This window comes from Schistocerca cancellata, chromosome 4 (assembly GCF_023864275.1).
Source record: "Schistocerca cancellata isolate TAMUIC-IGC-003103 chromosome 4, iqSchCanc2.1, whole genome shotgun sequence".
NCBI classification, from domain to species: domain Eukaryota; kingdom Metazoa; phylum Arthropoda; class Insecta; order Orthoptera; family Acrididae; genus Schistocerca; species Schistocerca cancellata.
In genome coordinates, this window is record NC_064629.1 from 340,460,248 (window position 1) to 340,482,280 (window position 22,033).

At 38.6% G+C, this 22,033-nt stretch overlaps 1 protein-coding gene across 1 annotated transcript in view; it reads left to right on the forward strand.

The window, feature by feature from the left end:
• Positions 1-22,033, forward strand: part of LOC126183371 (liprin-alpha-1) — a 1,187,054-nt gene that overhangs the window by 1,108,165 nt on the left and 56,856 nt on the right. The window contains exons 21-22 of the mRNA XM_049925301.1: positions 10,718-10,881; positions 17,759-17,953. Of these exons, the coding sequence (XP_049781258.1) occupies positions 10,718-10,881; positions 17,759-17,953 (359 nt within the window). The remainder of the gene's footprint in view (positions 1-10,717; positions 10,882-17,758; positions 17,954-22,033) is intronic.

A 22,033-nucleotide genomic window follows, 5' to 3' on the forward strand; every position in this document is an offset into this window, starting at 1 on the left:
TGATACTCAATTTATTATATAAAACAGTTTAACCAATGACTATTGCAAAAAATGTCTTGCAGCCTGTTAGCTTTTTTTCCCAGTGTTGTTTACGTGTTGTTACAAGATATACAGTGGAACCTCCCATAGTGAGCATAATTTGTTCCAGATTCTTAATCATAGTGCGAAACAACTTTAAGTGAAACAGTTTATCTCATAAAAATTAATATGAAATGCGATAATATATTCCATGCAGAAAAAGTACTAAAAGTTTTAACTTATTCATGTCATTTACTCAAAGAAAATTATACCTGCAGTAGTATGTATTGTATTATTCATGATACGTAACTAATTCTTTTTTACTATGATGCTATGTATAGTCATTTTTTTCTGCTGATGCGTTAACACTTGGTGAAAATGTGACACAGCTTTATCATCAAATAAATTTGTAGCATGTGTAGCCACTGCCTTATTGGGGCGATAATTCTCAAGGTAAAATGCAACCTACTCCCATGCTTTCAGCATTTCTCTTATTGCTCCAGAAAATTGCTGCTTCGTTGTTACCACCACCTCCTCCTCTGAAGAACTCCTCTCCGCTACTTCCTGCTGTGAAAAACACTGCAATTCTGTAAGCTCTTTGGTGGTCATTTCTTGGCTGTGATTTTCCAAAAGTTCATCAATATCTTTCTTATCACTTCTAGTCCCAGGCTCTTGGCCAAAGGCACAATCTCGTTGACTACAGGTTTCACAGGTACTGACTCAAATGCCTCAGAGTCACATTTGACAATGCATTCCGGCCAAAGCTTCTTCCAACCAGAAGTGAAAGTTATTTTTGTGTAACCACTTCCTATGCCGTTTTGATCATCTTGATGCAGGCAATGATGTTGAAGTGATATTTCCAAAACTCTTTGAGAGTGAGATAGATGGGTTCAGTCAATTCAAAGCAGTGCTCAAAGAGTGCTTTAGTGTAGACCTTCTTAAAGTTAGATATAATCTGCTGGTCCATAGGTTGGAGTAGCAGAGTGGTGTTAGGAGGCAGAAATTGGATCTTGATGAATTGAAATTCTTTAAGGAGGTGATCTTGTAGGCCTGGAGAATGGGCAGGACCATTGTTCATACAAGCGAGACGCGGAGTGGCAGATTCGTCAGAAGCAAGTATTTCTTCATCTAAGGATGAGGCACTTCATTGATCCAGTCACAATAAATGATCATGTGTCACCCAAGCCTTGTTGTTGGACTTCCACATCCCACTTAACCTGCTCTTCTGGACTGTACATTTCTAGAAGGCTTGTGGAGTTTCTGAATGCTAATCAACTGGCAGTTTAATTTTCAAATCACTGCTTGCTTTGGAACAGAATAGCAGTGCGAGGTGGTCTTTCATTGGCTTGTGACCAGGCAAAGCATTCTCCTCTGCTGTTATAAAGGTACACTTTGGCATCTTTTTCCAGAATAGACCTATCTCGTTACAACTATAAACCTTTTGCAGCACATAACCATCAGAATCTACAAGCATGTTGAAGTTGCTGATGAAGTTCTCTGCTGCCTTTGTGTTAGAGCTGGCTGCTTCATTGTGCCTCACAACGCTGTGGCTACAGGTTCTTCTCTTAAGCTTCTTGCACCACTCTCGGCCACTGATTATCCTGGCGTCTTCTTAACGAGGTCGGCAAAAGTAATTCTCGCCTTCTCACAAATGATGTCCTCATTAATAGTGTCACCTAGCAATTGCATTTCATTTATCCATATAAGGAACAACCTTTTGACATTGCCCAGAATATGAAACCATTGTTTAGATACTCTTGTCACTCCCTTTGAAGCATCTATCTCTTTAATCTTGTCCTTGTTCTTGAGGATAGTGCAAATATTTGATGTAGACCAATTGTACGTGCATACGAAATCACCAATGCTCACACCATGTTTACATTTTTCAATGATTTTACATTTCATTTCAAAGGTCATTTTATTTCTTTTACGGGTGCTGTCTTGTGGCTTTTTCTTTGGGGACATTTCTGTGAAGGTTATTAAAACTTGCATACAAAACAACACTGTGTGAACCCAAGTTTAGAAAAATGTGTGATACAAGCTGCATCAATATGGTAGCAGAAAGAGCACTAAACCCAGACTGCAGTAAGTTGTTGTTGTTTTTGGGGAAGGAGATCAGACAGCGAGGTCATCGGTCTCATCGGATTAGGGAAGGATGGGGAAGGAAGTTGGCCGTGCCCTTTCAGAAGAACCATCCTGGCGTTTGCCTGGAGTGATTTAGGGAAATCACGGAAAACCTAAATCAGGATGGCCGGACGCGGGATTTAACCGTTGTCCTCCTGAATGCGAGTCCAGTGCTTAACCACTGCGCCACCTTGCTCGGTTCTGCAGTAAGTGCTAAAGACATTGTTCATATGTCAGTGCTGACAGTGAAAGGTGTTCATATTGTTAAATGTTTCCCCTGCCACACACGAGTGGCTGGTGACAGCACACTAAATCGTCATCACTCATTATGCGAAACATCACTTGATAAGTGAATAATTTTTTTACAGTTTGTTTTGCTCATTGTGCAAATTATGTGTTATGGGAGGTGGTCATTAAGTGAGGTTCCACTGTAATAGATACAGGTAAAATAACTAGACTCTTCAGAGAAATATGGAATGCTGGACTGTGGGGAACCAACAGACCAAAACTATACTTACTGTATCCAATTCAGATTCTGTATTTGTCACCGTCCACACAGAGTAATAGCGTAGGTCTACTACAGTTATACTCACAGTATTGAAAATCAGTATTCACAATACACGTACAAATTTAACATTTAATAGTAACCAGTTATATAGCTTTAAAATCAGAGTCTTAAAAGTCAATTTCAACATTAAAGGTATCAAAGAATTCTGTTACACTGTAGAATGGATTGTCAACTAACCAGTTATACAGCTTGTTTTGAAATTGTTTGAAGGTTTTCAGAATGTGACAGTTTATTAAAAAGAATTCAGACCGTTCACTTTGTGAGAGTTTACTGTTTTGTCACTCTGTGTTTAGGAATGTTAAAACTCATTTTGTCTCTGGTGTCATGATAAATGTATTCTCACTAGTGTCAAAATCCGTTACACTGTTTTAACATAGATCAGTGATACGTAGGTACAGAGATTTACATCTTTCAATATTTTGACCTTAGTGAATAGAGGACAGCAGTGTTCTTTGGGACCAAACTTGGACATTATTTGTAGTACCTTTTTCTTTATAAGTAGGACATCACTGAATGACAGATGTGTCCCAACAGTAACAGTTTGTAAGATAACTGAAAAAATCCAAAGTAAGCTATACTACGATATTCCTTGTTGACTCATCAGTTAATTTCCACATGAAGTAGTTCACCCAAGATGTATTCTTGAAGACATAGTTTATGTGAAGTTCACAGTTCAGTTTCGAGTCAGTACATATTACTAGTAGTTTTACTGATCTTTGAACCACAATCTGCCTTGTTGCAGGATAGGGAGAGAGGAAAATACTTGAAAGATGACAAAGAAGGGAATTATAAATATTATACTGTAAATAAATTAAGAAATAAAAGTTTGTGAAGTAGAAGAGGTGTTCATTCGTCAAAATGCACATAACAAACAAGATCCAGAGCTTTGCTACCTTTGTTTACAGTGCCTTTCAGTGACTCAATAACTCTGCTGTTTGATGAGTTTTTACTTTTACTCCTCAACTGTTTGTTGTCCCGTATCTAATACACACTGATGTATCAAAACATTATGACCAGTGACCACTGTGAGATTGGATGCCACTTAGTGATGTTGCAGTTGTAGAATGTCGTAAGGAAAGTATCATATATAAGTGAAGCAGAAAAAATGGGGAAACTTTATATTGCTGATATGGGCTGCAAATGAGGTAATCCAGTGAAATTATTGACTTTGACAAAGAGAAGATTGTTGTGGCCTGGCACCTGGGAATGAACATGTCAGAAATGGTGGAGATGGTCAGCTATTCGCATGCTGTTGTGATGAGCATGTATGGAAAGTGGTTCAAAGATGGGAAAACCATGAGTAGGCAGTAAGGTATTGGATATCCACACCTCATCACAGAACACAGAATCCAGAATCTTGCCCACTGTGTAAAGTGCAGCACATTTTTAAACGTGGGACTCAGTAGCAGGTGACCACTCTGCGTCCCCACATTGACCCATCGACACCATTAATGACAATTTCAGTCGGCATGGGATCATCAAGATTGGAAATGTGTCACCTGCTCAGATGAGTTGTATTTCTTGTTACACCAGGTGACTGTTGTGTTGGGAGTTGCTGTCATCCAGGTGAACAGCTGCTCAAAACATGCATTGTGCCACGGACATAGGCTGATGGTGGTAGTAATGTGCTGAGGTGAACATTCACCTCACCTTTGGTGAGACCTGTAGTAGTAATTAAAGGCACTATGATAGCTGTGGACAATGTGAACATTATTGCAGACCACCTGTATCCCTTCATGCTTGATGACTTCCCCAACAATGATGACATCTTCCAGCAAGATAACTATCCATGTCATAAAGCCAGAATTATACTACAGTGATTTCAGAAGCATGATAGTGGACTGACATTGGTATTTCAACCACCAAATATGCCTGATTCAAACCAGATGGAAATCATTTGGGGTATTATCAAATGCCAGATTCATGGACTGAAACCTCTGGGCAATAATTTATAAGAACTGTGTGACCTGTACATAGACATGTGGTGACACATACTTCTGGAAGCCTACCAAAGACTTTTTGGAACCCATACCATGCAGAATCACTGCTGCATTGTGTTTCAGAGGTGTACCAACATGCTATTAAGCAGATGTTCATATTATTTTGGACTTACGGGTGTATAAATAGGGGGACTAATGTTACACTGTGAGGCAAGTTACATAACTGACTTACATAGGAAAAAAGTGCCATAGTTTGTCCACTTTTAATAAAATTCTTTCTGTATATGTCAATTTTCCCGTTTTTTTTTTTTTTTTTTTTTTTTTTTTTTTTTTTTTTAATTAATTAGAGATCTTTGCCTCATTTTTATTCTTCTCACACCTCTTCTTTTTTGTCGTTTCTTTGTGAAACAGAACTCCTGTATGTAATGCAAAACAAATCTCATATTTTACTAATTGTGTGGGTTTTAAAAATTCGCAGCCTACAATATTTAAAGTCAGAAGCTCTAGAATGTGCATTTATCACGTTCTGTGAAAAATCTGGTGGATGCTTTATTCCTGAAGGTTTTGTGGTGAAACAGTGCTGTAGGCTGCCCAGTTGAAGATTTAGAGTTCAAAATGCCTTCACTACTTCTTGACATTGATCTTTTTATACATTTAAGAGCTTGCTAGTAAAAGTGAGTTGATTGACTGTGCAACTCTTTCATAGACATCAACCCATAATAGTTGTGTATCTGTGCATTCTGAAGCTTCCACTTGATACCATTCTGTTGAATTTAATGAGTTGTGCTTTTTAATAGACATACAAGTCATTGCCATATCTTTTTTCCATGTGGTTTGCTGTGATTGCTTTGTTCTGTTCAAACAAATACAATAGCAAACTTCATGCTATTTACAGCATCATAAAAGTGGGGAGTATTACGTGCCAAGATGATCCAATCAGGTGAAATGCAGACAGTGAGTGAAAGACATTAAATCTAATGTGAATGCATACCATCTTAATTGCCTACAAAATCTACTTTCTGGGTCAGTTTGATACAACTTGTAGTGATGGTGGTGCTGGTGATATTACTGGATGAAATTAAATAAAAAAGACTGCCATCAACATTTTTTGCTACTTCTTAATATACAACAGAAAGTGGTAGCCCTCTCCCTCCATGATGTAAAACGTTGAAAGGCTCTGTACATGTAGTGTATAAAGGTGATTTGAGCTCTAACATTATGCTGAACTGACTTTATTTTGAACTGGGCTGGAAGACATTTCATTCCCTACGAGTTTATTTCATCATTACTGGTGTCCATGTAATGTCTCAGGCTATAAACAGTGTAGAAGAAAAATCACAGTTTTACTTTTGACTGCTTCATGTTATTATTATTATTATTATTATTAATTAGGTTTCTACTCAATTGAAGACTGTGAGGCACTTACATATCTGTTTCCCAGGAAGTTCGAATACTGCTCAAAAGATATAATATGAAGAAACAAAATAAATTGTATGTGGGTGTCATTTAGACTAAACCAGACTTGCAAAATTAATATACTGAAACATAAAACTAAGGTTATTGTATGAACTTTTGTGAATAAACACTCTTCTCATTGAGATAAGAAACTTCCAGTTTTGTGGTATAAAGACGAAAAATGGTTAAGCTTAAAAAACTGTCAAATTATAAAACTTCAAAGACTGTGAAAGAATGATGTCAGTGAATTTGAGATGTACTTTTAAAACATTTTGAATGGAAATGGAAGCAAAATGATGATAATACATAATTAAACTTCATATTACAAGGAACTGAAGTGTGACCTACCACTCAATATACACTCCTGGAAATTGAAATAAGAACACCGTGAATTCATTGTCCCAGGAAGGGGAAACTTTATTGACACATTCCTGGGGTCAGATACATCACATGATCACACTGACAGAACCACAGGCACATAGACACAGACAACAGAGCATGCACAATGTCGGCACTAGTACAGTGTATATCCACCTTTCGCAGCAATGCAGGCTGCTATTCTCCCATGGAGACGATCGTAGAGATGCTGGATGTAGTCCTGTGGAACGGCTTGCCATGCCATTTCCACCTGGCGCCTCAGTTGGACAAGCGTTCGTGCTGGACGTGCAGACCGCGTGAGACGACGCTTCATCCAGTCCCAAACATGCTCAATGGGGGACAGATCCGGAGATCTTGCTGGCCAGGGTAGTTGACTTACACCTTCTAGAGCACGTTGGGTGGCCGGGATACATGCGGACGTGCATTGTCCTGTTGGAACAGCAAGTTCCCTTGCCGGTCTATGAATGGTAGAACGATGGGTTCGATGACGGTTTGGATGTACCGTGCACTATTCAGTGTCCCCTCGACGATCACCAGTGGTGTACGGCCAGTGTAGGAGATCGCTCCCCACACCATGATGCCGGGTGTTGGCCCTGTGTGCCTCGGTCGTATGCAGTCCTGATTGTGGCGCTCACCTGCACGGCGCCAAACACGCATACGACCATCATTGTCACCAAGGCAGAAGCGACTCTCATCGCTGAAGACGACACGTCTGCATTCGTCCCTCCATTCACGCCTGTCGCGACACCACTGGAGGCGGGCTGCACGATGTTGGGGCATGAGCGGAAGACGGCCTAAAGGTGTGCGGGACCGTAGCCCAGCTTCATGGAGACGGTTGCGAATGGTCCTCGCCGATACCCCAGGAGCAACAGTGTCCCTAATTTGCTGGGAAGTGGCGGTGCGGTCCCCTACGGCACTGCGTAGGATCCTACGGTCTTGGCGTGCATCCGTGCGTCGCTGCGGTCCGGTCCCAGGTCGACGGGCACGTGCACCTTCCGCCGACCACTGGCGACAACATCGATGTACTGTGGAGACCTCACGCCCCACGTGTTGAGCAATTCGGCGGTACGTCCACCCGGCCTCCCGCATGCCCACTATACGCCCTCGCTCAAAGTCCGTCAACTGCACATACGGTTCACGTCCATGCTGTCGCGGCATGCTACCAGTGTTAAAGACTGCTATGGAGCTCCGTATGCCACGGCAAACTGGCTGACACTGACGGCGGCGGTGCACAAATGCTGCGCAGCTAGCGCCATTCGACGGCCAACACCGCGGTTCCTGGTGTGTCCGCTGTGCCGTGCGTGTGATCATTGCTTGTACAGCCCTCTCGCAGTGTCCGGAGCAAGTATGGTGGGTCTGACACATCGGTGTCAATGTGTTCTTTTTTCCATTTCCAGGAGTGTAACTTATTCTACAAATGTAATAAGACAGACCATGAGTACAAAATTGTCACATTGCTATCAATATTTGTAGCAAATGTTGCAATTTATTTTGACCTAGCTATATTTAAGGTTGTTTGTAAAATTTTCCAGTCTTTAGTGAAACGCAAATACATAACTGTAGGCTGATAAGAAAAGCAATTTCCAGGTGATTACATCAGGAAATCAATACACACGATCAGTGTGGGTTTGCTCAAAAGCATGTCTCATTAGAGGGCTCATTTTGTGTGAGGTGAGACAGTGGTTTTGATGCTGAACTAGTATTTGGGATGAGAAGGGTTTGGTCTTATGGAACTGACGATTGTTACTAGAGAAAGTACTTGGTTTATGTGAAGAGAGAGTACCAATAGTGATTCTGCTTTTAACAGTAAATCATTTGGTTACAGAAGGATCAATAATAGTCTTAATATTGATCTCTGTGGTACATTGTGTGCAGTATCTCCATAATCAGAGTAGAAAGGTTGGTAATTGTGTCTTCTTACTGCTTTCTACTTGCTGTTTGCTTAAGATATAATCCGAACCACTCTACTGGGATTCCTCTGATGCCACGCGAGAGCTTTTTTCTGGCTCTGAAAAGAGCCTCACTGTTTCTGTTTTATTCAAACTAATAAAAAAAGTAATGGACACTTGACAGGCATTAAAATACTTGTAATAGTGTACCCATCCAGTTAATTGTATATATCAATAATTGTTTGTCTCACTCTGAGCAATTTTTTTGTAATTTGTACAGATTTACTATGTTCACCAAATTTCTATGTCTGCTATCTTTTGAAGCTATTGTTGTCCACTTTCTTACAGACATTGCACTATTTGCAGCTGCCCATTTCATCAATATATGTGTATAAATATAAGTTTATAACTTATAAATAAAAAGCACAGTATTGTGTATGTTACAGTAGAACATATATACTATTGTGCTTTTCATTTACAATTATTAAGCTGTTGTTCCAAGGAGCAGTGGAGGAATCAGTTAACATGAATTTCTGATTTTCTGTTATGTAGTAAACTTTAATTTCCTGCCAGGATAATATTAGAATATAGTGGCACTTACTCTTCATGGCCCACGGCTACACTGCTCAACTAAAATATAGCTGAACAGAGACAAGTAACATGGAAAATGCTATTAATAAATTTAAACAAATAAGACCACATAGCATTGAAGCTTCTTCTTTATAATTCTTCTTACTTTCTACATTTAATTATGTTCTTGACCCTTTATTCGACACATGCAAAAATATTGTGAATAAAAAGCATTAAGTTACTTGAATTAGATGTATATGATCATGTGAACAGTTTTACATGCAGTTTTTCAAAATACAATATGTTACTTGTACATATCATTGCCCACAAAAAGCGCATGTTTGCTTCAATGTAACTACTAAAACGTTGTTCCTGTGGCTACATAAATTGGTGTATTTTGCGAAATGTCCTTAAAAAAAATTCTTTTTTGGTCCAAAGCGTGCAACCATTCTACATTTTACCATCATGTGCCTCTGAGGGCAAATCCTACAGCTTCCCTTTTGGCCCATCCTCTGGTCACTGATCAAAACTGTCATATCATATGTCATTCACTGCCACAGGAGTTGCTGTTTTCATTTTATTCTGGATTTTTCATCTTATTCTGTATTTTTCATCTTATTCTGGATTTGATTTCCATTCTGTAGCCAAAGCCAGGCTGCTTCTTCCCAGAAAAGACCAGTCCATTTGTAATGTCCCTGGTAAGAATTAGCTGACACATTTGTATAATAACTAACCTTTAAGACTTCCTCTTTTCATTTATAAGAAATTTTCAGTGCAAAAGAAAAAACAGCACCAAAAAATCAAAAGAAATTGCTACATTGTGAACTGATGCTAACATAACTTGCATGGTGTCCTCTGAAAATGCACTGTACTTGGAAACTTTTCATCAGAGACAACATAATATGGTTGTTTATGAGAGCTTAAATGTTGCTTGGAAGCATCATTGTCCATCCAAGCATGAAACTTCAAACATATTGCAAGAAATGAGGTGGAATTTTTATGTTGCTTGAGAGCAGCATTACCAAATAAAGGCTTAGAAACAAAAAAAAATTAATTGATAAGAATTTTCCTTCACCCTTCCTCTGCTGTCACAATGTCAGAACCATACACACAATTGTGGACAGTAAATGTGAAGTTTAGTGATATCCAGAATACTAAAGGAAGTGAGGCTCACATTACTAGTTTGTGTCGTTCACATTATGTGACCTATACATTTGTGTTCCAGTAAAGTCAAATGTTTCTTTCCATGCTAGCTTCCACTGGGATTTTATCAGTATGTTTTTTGTCATTCTAATTTTTTCTTGGTGACTTGGAGTCATCAAGAACAGATCCATTGTAACAGGCAGCTATCACTGAGATTGTTGCCTTTATTAGATACAAAAGTTGTTTGCCCATTTGAAAATATGGAAACATAATACTGGCTTTGTACCTCATTTTATCCATTATTTAACCTAACATCCCCAGTCAGTTTGATGTATATCTGAGTACTGAGGAATTAGCTGATTTCATCATGATTGATTGAAGGTTTACTGAAAATTGAGAATCTAAAAGAAATGTTATGCTACTTTCCATTATTCACAACAGAACAGAATGTACAAACTGAGTTTTCACTCTGTTCTATATAACACGTAGTTTGCATTCATTTTCAGTACATTTTCTTAATGTAAAAAAAAGTTCTTTGCATTGTATCCCAATTTTTAATACATAGCTTATCTGATGTGATGAATGTTCGTGTCATGAACAAATCAGTAGATAAGATTTTTTTTCCTCAATAGGGTAAAGCAAAGGAACCATCAATGCTTGGTGTGGGCATTCCAGTGGCCGAAGCAGCAGCTATGTCAGCAGCTTATGGTGATGCTGACATTTCAGGAGGTGATACCCTAAGCCTCAGTGGTGGGCTTGGACAGAAGGGTGATTTTGATCGACGGAAAAAGAAAAAGTGTGTACCTCAGTTTAAAAACTTAAGGATTTTTGGTGTTAAAGAGTAAATGTTGAGTTATGTACGCTTTCAGCATATATGTGCATGTATACTGTTATTTATGTGTGCTCAGCTTTTTCTCTTACTTACAGTGCCATAAAGCAGCTTCTATCTGCTTTGGTAAGATTTTATTTTTATGAGCACCCAAGAGATTTTCCTTTAACAGGGGCCTGATATATGCAGATTGTATTAAAATGGTGTGAATGACTGTAATGACTTTGGAATGTAAACTTACTGCTGAATTGTGAAAATGTGGAAGTCATAATTGAGTGAGTGCAGAACGAAAAGAAAATTCATAAAATAGGTCAGATGAAATAAATTATCTACCTTCAGATCATCAGCATTGTGTGACAGAGTTAGTAGCATAGTCTTTAAGTTGTATTTATCCAGTTCATGGAAATTGTGAAGCTTCAATTTCACTGTTTTGTGTAATTATAATGATGTCATGGCAATAATGAATCAATCAAGTGGCCAGGTACACGTACACAGTTTTGGAGCAACTGGGGGTAGAGAATTGAAAGTGTGACATCAGTCTACAACTTGATGTTATTATTTGCAAAGTACACGTGGCATTTCTGACCATTTTTTCATTCTACAAATATGTAGGCCGTGACATCTTAATTTCTTCACAAATAAAGGTATTTTAAAATACTCAAGTAAGAGATTTTCATTATAAGAGATTTATTTACTGTAACAACCACTTATGTGCTTAGGGCAGATGTAAAGTTATGGGAAACAGATTTTTTGTTATAGTTTGTGTTTTGTCAACCAAAAATAGATTCTAGTGTGATTAATCCACAGCTCAGTGACGGAGCATAGTGACAATGTGGGATACCCTGTGCAGATTGTGTGGCAGTACTCTAGTGGAAGTGGATTGCCATTGTCTTCATATAATCTCTGTGCATCTTGTGACTGATGTGTAACTATGTTTGTGAATGACTGTGGCATATCTTGTATAATGTAGTGTTGTTTTCCTGTTGTTATAGTGGTTGTAGAAATGAACAGAATGGGCAAGAGTAAACTGAAAGCCAACATATACTCTGCTATTCTGAAATAACACTTTAACTTTCAAAAGTTTCTTCTACCCTAACTCCACATCATGCTTCAGTGGCATTTGGAACTGAACAAAGGATGTTTGTGTGCTAGTGTGCTGACCAGAAGCTGTCTCTCTGCCAGTTCCATCCTTAAATATGAGGACATAATACTGGCTTCATACCTCATTTTAACCATTATTTAACCTAACATCCCCAGTGGGGATGCCAAGCAATTGCTTTGTTATGACCTTTCTGTATTATCTGTTTGTGTTGTTGTGTTTGAAGTACAGTACAAATTGTATATGTCAGTAACACAAATATTTGAAATGTTCCTTTTCTTCACTGGAGTATATGTCTTTAAAGAAAATCAATGTCCTAAGAGTGCCTGAGAAATTTTGGACAACAGTATATAATGAACTTTCATCACTATCCTCTTAACTTTTTTGTATTTGATTTCTTATTGAGTCTTATCACATTGAAATAGACAGTACATTGACCATGTTAAAACTTCCTAAAACATTAACTTCCTTTTTTGTAGGTATTTGAAATGTGTTTCTTCAGAATAAACATTTATTGTCTCCAGATATCTTCATTTGATCTATTGCTTTAATTCAATCAAATTCTATGCATTAAGGTTTTACACTTGGTACCACACTTTTTAGGATTATTTTCTTTTATTCATGTGGCCTGTGTTCTTGACTGCATTGTTTTTGTCAAGTTCACGAGTCATTGGTCGATGTGAACACTGTTGCTGTTCTGGAAACATCTTTATACTCCAACTGTCTGTAATATGCAATGCCGAGCAGATATTATCAGTTGTAGTCAGTTATGCAGTCATGGTGTAGAAATAATTTCTTTAAAATGTGTATTTGAGTCAATTCATTCTTTGTTTCTTTTGTAACATCTTGACAATAGTTACATTGTTTGTAGGTGAACAAACACTAACTGGTATGTTCAACAACAATGTAATGTTTGAATGAAGGAAATGAAAAGTAATGGACCTGTGTAGCTTTGAAGAAGGGCTGCCAGTATTTAGACTGATTATTGGATGTATTCCACCAGAGTTTGACCAATATTGCTTGCTTCATATGGTTTAAAATCTCCCAGAATTCATCTTCATGCTTAATTGCATGTTTATAGATAGCATGGTTGTATGAAATGTCAAAAACATTGTAAGTTTTGTTGTTTGCACTGATTTTTTAGGATGAATTTAATTATTTTTTAGCTCATTATGATGAAAACTGTTATGTTCATGACTCCCTTCAGAGGATTTTCCATGTCTGTGATTTGTGTAGTGTCTGTAGTGAAAAAACAATTGCTACCCAGTGTTACTCATGATGCATTCTTGAAATATAGACCCATAAATATATGCATGTCAGTGGAATGTTTTAGTGGAATGTTTTATTGGGAACATGAGAGTAAATAATCTGTTTTATCTATTCTTTGGCACAAAGTGTAGACTCTCACAGTACTTTGCATGAGGCAACTCATTTTCTATAACTGACACCAATTTATTTTATAAAAATGAAACAAATTTCAGTTTTTCATTAAATGTAATTTTCCTGTGAAATATTCACACTCTGCAGGAATAGATGTTTTTGTACAAAAATTACTGTGTACTTTAAGTATGTGATAGCTGTTAAATAATTTTAGACAATTTTGGCTCTGTGATAAAGACTTATGGGTATTTTATTATTCTGTCCTAAATTTTTTAATGTTTGATGAAGAAGCCTCATAACTGCAAATAGTTATCTTGTGACGTATCAACGTCCTAACATTGTGCTTTATTACTGTTGTGTTTTGAAGACTTCTGAAACACAACTTTTAACACTACCAAGGATGACTTGCATGGGTGACACAAGGAAAAAGAAATATGTAGAAAAAAAAAATTCTTTCCTGTAGTGACATTGACTTTAATGTATCAGGTGTTTAAACATGAATGTCCTATCTTCCTCTCAGATACATCATTGGTCAAAAATAACGAAAAAGTTCTATTGACATATCTCCAGAAATAAATGTCTGTTGAGATCTGGAGTAATTTTCTTGTGTTGTTGCGAGTGCTCAGTACTCAGTGGCATAGGATGTCTTCCTGTAGAAGTTCATTGGACATTTCTTATTGATTGCATTTGTTTTTGTACTTTTTCAATTGACTTAGGTGCCAAAGTCAGTCACAGCAATCTCTGCATCAACTGTTCCATACAGATTATATTTAATTTGTGCAGGTTCCAGAACAATATTAGTGATTCCATGTAGTATGTCTAATGCTGCTTTGAAATTGAGTCATGTTATTCCACTTGAGAAATGGTAAACAAGGTATTTTTCTTCTATGGTTTAAGCAATGACATTAACCAACATTTACATGTCATATATGCCAAAAGAATATCCACATTGCCACATTCCAAGTGAAGACAAAAATACTCTGCATGTTATGCCAGTGACATGCAGGTACAGAAACATTCATAACAGTGCAATGGATCGAAGTGTACTCCACTAAAACCCCACAGTGAATGTAGAGAAATGAATGGTGGGACAAGTAAGGATAACTCCAAAAACAGTTTGAGAATAACTGCAGCTGCTGAAGGCATAAATCATTTGCTTACATAGTCGGTACTATCAGAGATGTTACTTTACCCATGTCACTCGTACTGTGCGCAAGTTCTCAGGCCACAAGACCATTTTGTCAGTGGCTTGTATTCCACAGCTCACATGTAGAATCTTATTTATAAATGAAGTGGAATTCAAACAGAGGGGAATAATAAATTACTCAGATAATGTGTGGACAGATACAAATTGTAAGGTGATTATGGAAGCATAACATCGGGCTCACTTTTTCAGTTTATGGGCTCTAATTGTGAGTGAGAGACTTGTAGGGCCTGAGAACTACAGAACAATACTGTAAATCACCCTCAGCTTTTCTTATAATATGAAATTAATAAAGGTGAAACAAAAATCTTAGTAGTTGGCATACAAAACACTATTGCCAATGCTCACTTACCAATGACCAACTAGAGACTGTCAAATTCTTTACATACCTGGGGTGTAAACTTACACAAGATGGAAGGTCAAGAAAGGAAATTGGAAGCCAAATCAACCAGGCAGAAGCTGCTTTTAATAAGGGAAGAAACCTTTTCACATCAAGCAGCATAGACAAACATCTTGGGGGAAAACCTCATAAAGGCATGTGTTTGGAGTGTGCTACTGTATGGAAGTGAAACATGGATGCTCAGAGAAACAGAAAAACAAAAAATATCAGCCTTCAGGATGTAGTGCTACTGCAGAATGCTCAAGATTCATGGGTAGACAAGATATCAAATGAAGAAGTGCTTCACAGAGCGGAGGAAGAGAAGCTTTGTCTCCTGAAGGTAATTGAAAATGTAAGGGACATATGGGTCAGCCATCTGCTGAGAGATGATGGTATCATTAAAAGTATCATTGAAGGGACAGTAGAAGGTAAAAATACAAGAGGTAGATGGGGACTAGAATATATCAACCAGATCATGGAGGATACCAGCTGTACAACCTATACTGCTCTCGAGAGGAAGGCCGAAGACAGAAAAGCATGGTGAACTGATGGTAACCAACCTGATGGTTGAAGATCTAAGAAGAAGAAGAAGAAGAAGAAGAAGAAGAAGAAGAAGAAAAGACCTATACTGTTAGAGAATGTAACTTGTGCAGTGGGAAAAAATAGGTGGGATTTATGCATATTGTATGGCCATGCAGAGTCCATATGACCACTGACCTGCTATTGATATAAACCTGTCCAGGCGATAGCAGTGTCACCTGCTGAGGAATGACTATTTGTCAGAGACATGCGTGGTGCATGTAGTATCAGTGAATGTGCTGTCCGTGCATAGAATGGGGAAGCCGCATGATCTATCTGAGTTTGACCAAAGGTGGAGTGTGATGGCCCAGAGGCTCGGCATGAGCATTCCATAAATTGCTCAACTTAATGGGTGTCTGAGGATTGCAGAGGTGAGTGTCTTCAACATGTGGTGAAAACAAGGTGAAACGATGTCTAGATGGCATGAGGTTGAGCAGCCACCCCTCATAACAGGTGACTGACATCGTAGGCTGGGTAGACTGGTAAAACAGAACAGGCAGCGAACTATGGTGGAATGGACATCAGACTGAATGCTGGGCAGAGTACAAATGTGGCGACCACACAGTACACCGAACACTCCAAATGATTGGCCTCTGCAGCCCACGACCCATACATGTGCCAGTGTTAACACCGCAACATTGGCAACTATAACTGAAATGCGCATGTGAGCCTCGGCATTGGATGCTGGTGCAGTGGCAGAGCATTGCATGGTCAGATGTATCTTGATACCTTCTTCATCATGCTGATGGGAGAGTGTGAATCTGTCGTCTTCCAGGGGAACAGATGCTTGACACATGTACTGGGGTATAGAGACAAGCTGGTAGCAGCTCCATTTTGCTTTGGGTAACATTCACATTGACATCCATGGGCCCAGTGGAGCTTGTGCAAAGCACCATGATAGCCAAGGGGTATTGTACGCTGGTTGCAGACCGTGTACATCCCTTTATGATGATCATATTTCCCGACAGCAGTTCTATTTTTCAGCAAGATATTGTTCCATGTCACAAGGCCAGGAGTGTGATGGAGTGGTTTGAGGAACAGACTGGCGAGTTCCAGTTGATGTGCTGCCCCCCCCCCCCCCCCCCCTCCCAACTCGCCAGATCTGAACATCGAACACAACTGGGATGTGATTGAACGTGGCAGCAGAGCTCATTGACGCTGCCCCTGGAATTTATATGAATTAGGTGGTTTGTATGTGCAGATGGGGTGCCAGCTCCCTCCAGTGACCTACCAAAGCCTCATTGCTTCCATGTTGCTTCCATGCCATGCCCTGTCACAGCTGCTATCTGTGTCAAAGATGGACATAGTGGCTATTAGGCAGGTAGCCATAATGTTCTGGCTGATCAGTGTATTTAATTAGTGTTGGGTTGTGTAAGGATGATCAGCAGTGTGTCCTCCATATTCAATTGACGTTAGTCCTTTGGATTTCTGGCTATGGTGACATTTAAAGGTGGTGGTGTAGGATTCATTATTGATAATACACATTTATTTCACCAAATTCAAAGCTAACGATGTGTCTTTTAAACTCTTTCCTGTTTCTTTTGGTATTATGGCTAAAGGATGTTCAAAAGTGGGTTATAACAACATGGAAAACTGCTTGTAGTTTCAACAGGTAGGTGCCTAACGAGCTTTGTTTCCACACATAAAATTAAAACAGTTACTTTTGACCAATACTATCTTCTGTACGTATATGGGGGACACAACTCTTTAAACACTTTTGTATGTGTGTTCTCTGAAAATAGATGAGATGCATATCATTTGTTTGTATAGTATAAAAAGGACAACACATCAGTATGAAAAAATACACATTTTTGATGAAAAATGTTGAGGTTTGAATTTGCCAGTTCATGTGGACTTTATCATATCATAGGTATGAATTCATAATGTTGTATCCACATTGTTGGTCACTTCATAGACAAACTAATACGTCTGCTTCTTTCATAGCATATGAGAAGGAGAATTGGCGGATTCCAAACCTTTACAATTATTCACTTTGTTTCATAATTCGCCACAAAGAGAATGATGGATTTTCTGTGTCCAGTTGTGTAAGGAAATAATAAAAAGGCTTTGGAGACTGTAGTAGTTTGATATTGTTGACGATAATGAAACCTGTGTCCATGTGATATGAAACAGTAACTGAGACTGTCGTGCTACAGAATTCTAGGCTATAAAAATCCACAGCTTAAGTGATTTCTTGTTTTAGGCATGAGCTCCTGGCTGAAGCGATGAAGGCAGGAACTCCATTTGCGTTGTGGAATGGTCCAACAATTGTTGCATGGTTGGAGCTATGGGTGGGAATGCCTGCGTGGTACGTTGCTGCATGCCGTGCCAATGTAAAGTCGGGAGCTATAATGAGTGCACTCAGTGATACTGAAATCCAAAGGGAGATTGGAATAAGGTAAGAGTAATTGAGAATTGGAGTCTGTTATGTCCGTCTGAAAGAAATAAATCCTGCAAATATGATTTAATTTTTTTCATTACTGTCATCACACATCTAATTACCGATTACACATAAAAAAGCTGTAGTATTTGATTGCTATTAATTAATCATTAGAATTGTGTGTGTGTGTGTGTGTGTGTGTGTGTGTGTGTGTGTGTGTGTGTACACACACACACACACAGAGAGAGAGAGAGAGAGAGAGAGAGAGAGAGAGAGAGAGAGACTATAAATGTATGGATGGGAAAATTTCATGTCATTTTATAACCAATATAATGATTGCATATTACAGTAATTGTAGGCCAGTTTGAATGATATTTTTTGACTTTGTTAATGTCATCATCCACAGTCCCACCAGTGAAAACCTTTTAATCAGTTTAATTGATTCTCACTATGCCCTTTTAGGGTTCAGCTACCCATGATACAGAGTCATTCTGTGGCACCTTGCAGTCAGCTATATGACTACAAAATGTTGATTTACTGCAAGAAAAATCCATTTTTCTCACATTCAACTTATGGAAGACTATACAATTACTTGTTAAATATTCAGACCTGTTATTGAAGGTTTGATTGTTGCTATGTCTGTTACCTACAAAAAAACAATAACTAAAAAAACATAGTGTGTTATATACAGGGTGAGGCAGCTAATTCATAACACCCCATGTATCTCCCCAACCTAATAGATACAAAGATGCTGTTTGGACAGTGAATTGCAGGGACAGGGGCTACTGGAATACATCACATTTCATGTTTGTGCTATTTTTTATTACAGAGATATGAGGCCATCTTTGTTTTTTTTTTTTTTTTAATGGAACCCTATGTTAAATTTTAGCGTAACATGATGGGCTTAAAAAGATGGTTTCAAATATGTGTATATCATAATATTTAGGCAAATAGTTTTTGAGACATAGATATGTTCCCATATCATGTCCATCCTTCAAAGTGGCGTTGTTCAATGTGACCTTTGCTGTTGACTACTGAGGAACTTAATAGGGAAGGTTTTGTTTTCCTGCTTCTCAATAATTCCGCAAGTTGACGCACGAGGTAGCTGGAGAGAAGGGTATAAATGTGCTGCTGGGGTAATGAGACATCACATTTCCATCACAGTTTCTTGGAGCAGACGTGTACACCAATGAAGGAAAGTTAGATATGCTTCTAGTGTATGGTGAAAGCAGAAGAAAAGCTGTTAGAGAAATAAAGCAATACGGAGAGCTGTATCCTGATCGTGAGCATCCTACATGCCAGCTTCTTGCATGTATTTGCAAGAAACTACTTGAATCAGGATCATGGAATGCCATACAGAGGACAAGGCAGAAAAGTGCAACCGGAGAGGTACATGAAGAGGGCATTCTAGCATTGGTGCATAACCACCCTACTGTTTCGTCGCAACGTATTGCCTCGGAATGTGGTATAAGTCAGAGAAGTGTTCTATGCATATTGCACCAGCATAGATTTCACCCGTTTCACCTCTCATTACATCAAGCACTCTCCCGTGTGGATTTCGGTGGATTTCGAACAACGCCAGGAATTTTGCCGGTTTGCTCTGCAGCACCTACAAGATGATCCAATGTTTTTTCAATGGGTGCCTTTTACTGATGAAGTGACTTCCACCAACCATGGCAATGTTGATTTGCATAATATGCATTGCTGGTCAATAAAGAACCCTCATTGGCTTTGACAGGTACAGCATTAGCAACTGTGGAGTGTTAACGTGTGGTGCGGCATTGTCGGAAATGTCATTGTGGGGCCGTATGTCATTCCGGGTATACTAAATGGCAATAACTGTGCACAGTTCCTGTGAAACGTTCTGCCCATTTTACCGGAAGAGGTACCACTAATTACGCATCAGTGCATGTGGTTCCAACATGACAGGTGTCCTGCTCACTCTTCCTGTGTGGCTACAGAGCTGTTAAATGAAAAGTTCCCGGATTGTTGGATAGGATGACATGCTGAAGTGAAGTGGCCAGCCCAGTCTCCTCATTTGACCCCTCTTGATTTTTTTTTCTGTGGGGAACAATCAAATGTAAAATGTATGCTCAAATACCAACTATGCTAGATGATATGAAGCAACGTATCATCAAAGCGTGCACTGATATCTCACGTGACACCCTCGCGGGCGTTCACAAATCAATCGAATGGCGACTACAGATGTGCATTGCAGCAGAGAGGAAGCATTTTGAACACACGCTTCAGTAAAGTTTTGTACCATTTACAGTATGTATTTTGCATCTTTGTGTGTATTTGCTTCGTATTGTGATCAATAGTAAATATTTTCAAATAAAAAACAAATACGTATGAAATAATTGTGACCAATAAGGGCCTCCTCATTTACATTTGTATTTCTGTTATTTAAAATGTATTAACATCTTGTAGTATTTTAATACTGTATGTTGTCTACTATTTTGGTATCACAGCTGTCAAATAACTGAATAATGTTTGCACGACATCATCAGTTAACTTTTGCGCGAAATATAACAGTATGTATTACTATTGTCAGGTAAATGGCCGTGTTTGTGTAAGGATGGACTTGCCTCATTTACCATGTACTCTACACAACAGGAAAGGTCGCATTGGACGATCGCGCTTCGAAGGACGAACACGATACGAGAACATATCTGTGTCTCAAAAACTGTCCACCTCAATATTATGATATACACATATATGAAACCATCTTTTAAGCCCATCATGTTACGCTAAAATTTAACATAGGGTTCCATTTAAAGAAGCCAAATGTGGCCTCATATCTCTGTAATAAAAAAATAGCACAAACATGAAATGTGATGTGTTCAAGTAGCCCCTGCCCCTGCAATTCACTGTCCAAACAGCATCTTTGTATCTATTACGGTTGGGGAGATACAAGGGGTGTTATGGCTTAGCTGCCCCTCACCCTGTATATTACATTACATATTTAGTTATGAAAGAATAAATTGTTAATGTTTGATCGTAACTAAATATTATTTTTTTTATTGAACTTTGCATTGTGTTCCTATAAGTTTTCTACTTTACATAGATGTATTCTGTTCATTATTTTCTGATATTATTGATCCATTTTCTCGCAGTGGGTCTCTCTTTCATCAGTATTAAGAGTACCACAAGCTCACATATTTTCTTTTGTGCAAGCTTCCAAGTTCTGAAGCACACAGTTTCTTTCAACATCCATTGTTTTTGTCATGTCTGGAGTAGGTAGAATTCTGTAGTACATAATTAGAACACACATAGGCAGAGCTAAAGCATTGAGAATAATGCAGCATGGTACAAAAACCGCCCGATACATGATCAGAAGAATACAAGGGACACAGCAAAAGATACACCACTGCATAAAAAATCACATCAATTAGAGTCCATAGCCATTGTCTAAGTAGGGTTTAGATTATAGGATCAAACCGTAGTTCGTTGATAATAATGTAGATCTGTATCATAAACACAGTGAAGTTAAATAGAGGAGGAGTGGCCTTTATTGCCATGTGAATTGCCATAAACTGAGAGACTGACAGCTGTAGCACTTTTGATGAAGTAATTGTATTGTTTCATCAGCTCTAGTGTATCATTAAGATCAATATCCGCAACTATCACACTCCTTGTGCATGAAATAGGCATATAGGGCAGAAGTTACACAGTTTTTACCTCGTCCAAACTGAGGCAGTCAAAGGGAGCCTATGTCCCATCTGATGGGTCCACCATGAAATCTCAAGGCAACACCTGCACTGGAAGGTTTGTGATATTGTTTGGTGATACTAACTATTCTGCTTAATCACAGTTGGAATCAGTGGCATTTGATTAGGTGGTGTCTGCCCTTGATATATTTGCAAGTAATGTACAGTATGTCAATATCTGGAAAATACTCCATCACAATGGTTGGGTCTCAAGTGCTGAAAGTGAGGGTGGCTGAAGTGCCCAGTTATGAACTTCATTATTTAGGAATAAAGGAGACAGCTCACCAAAAGGCAGAAGTACTGTGTCGTCGATATGTAGACAAACAAAAGGTACAGAGCTTTGCTAGCTTTCAGAATGAACTTCCTTTTCCAAGCTTGTAGGAAACAC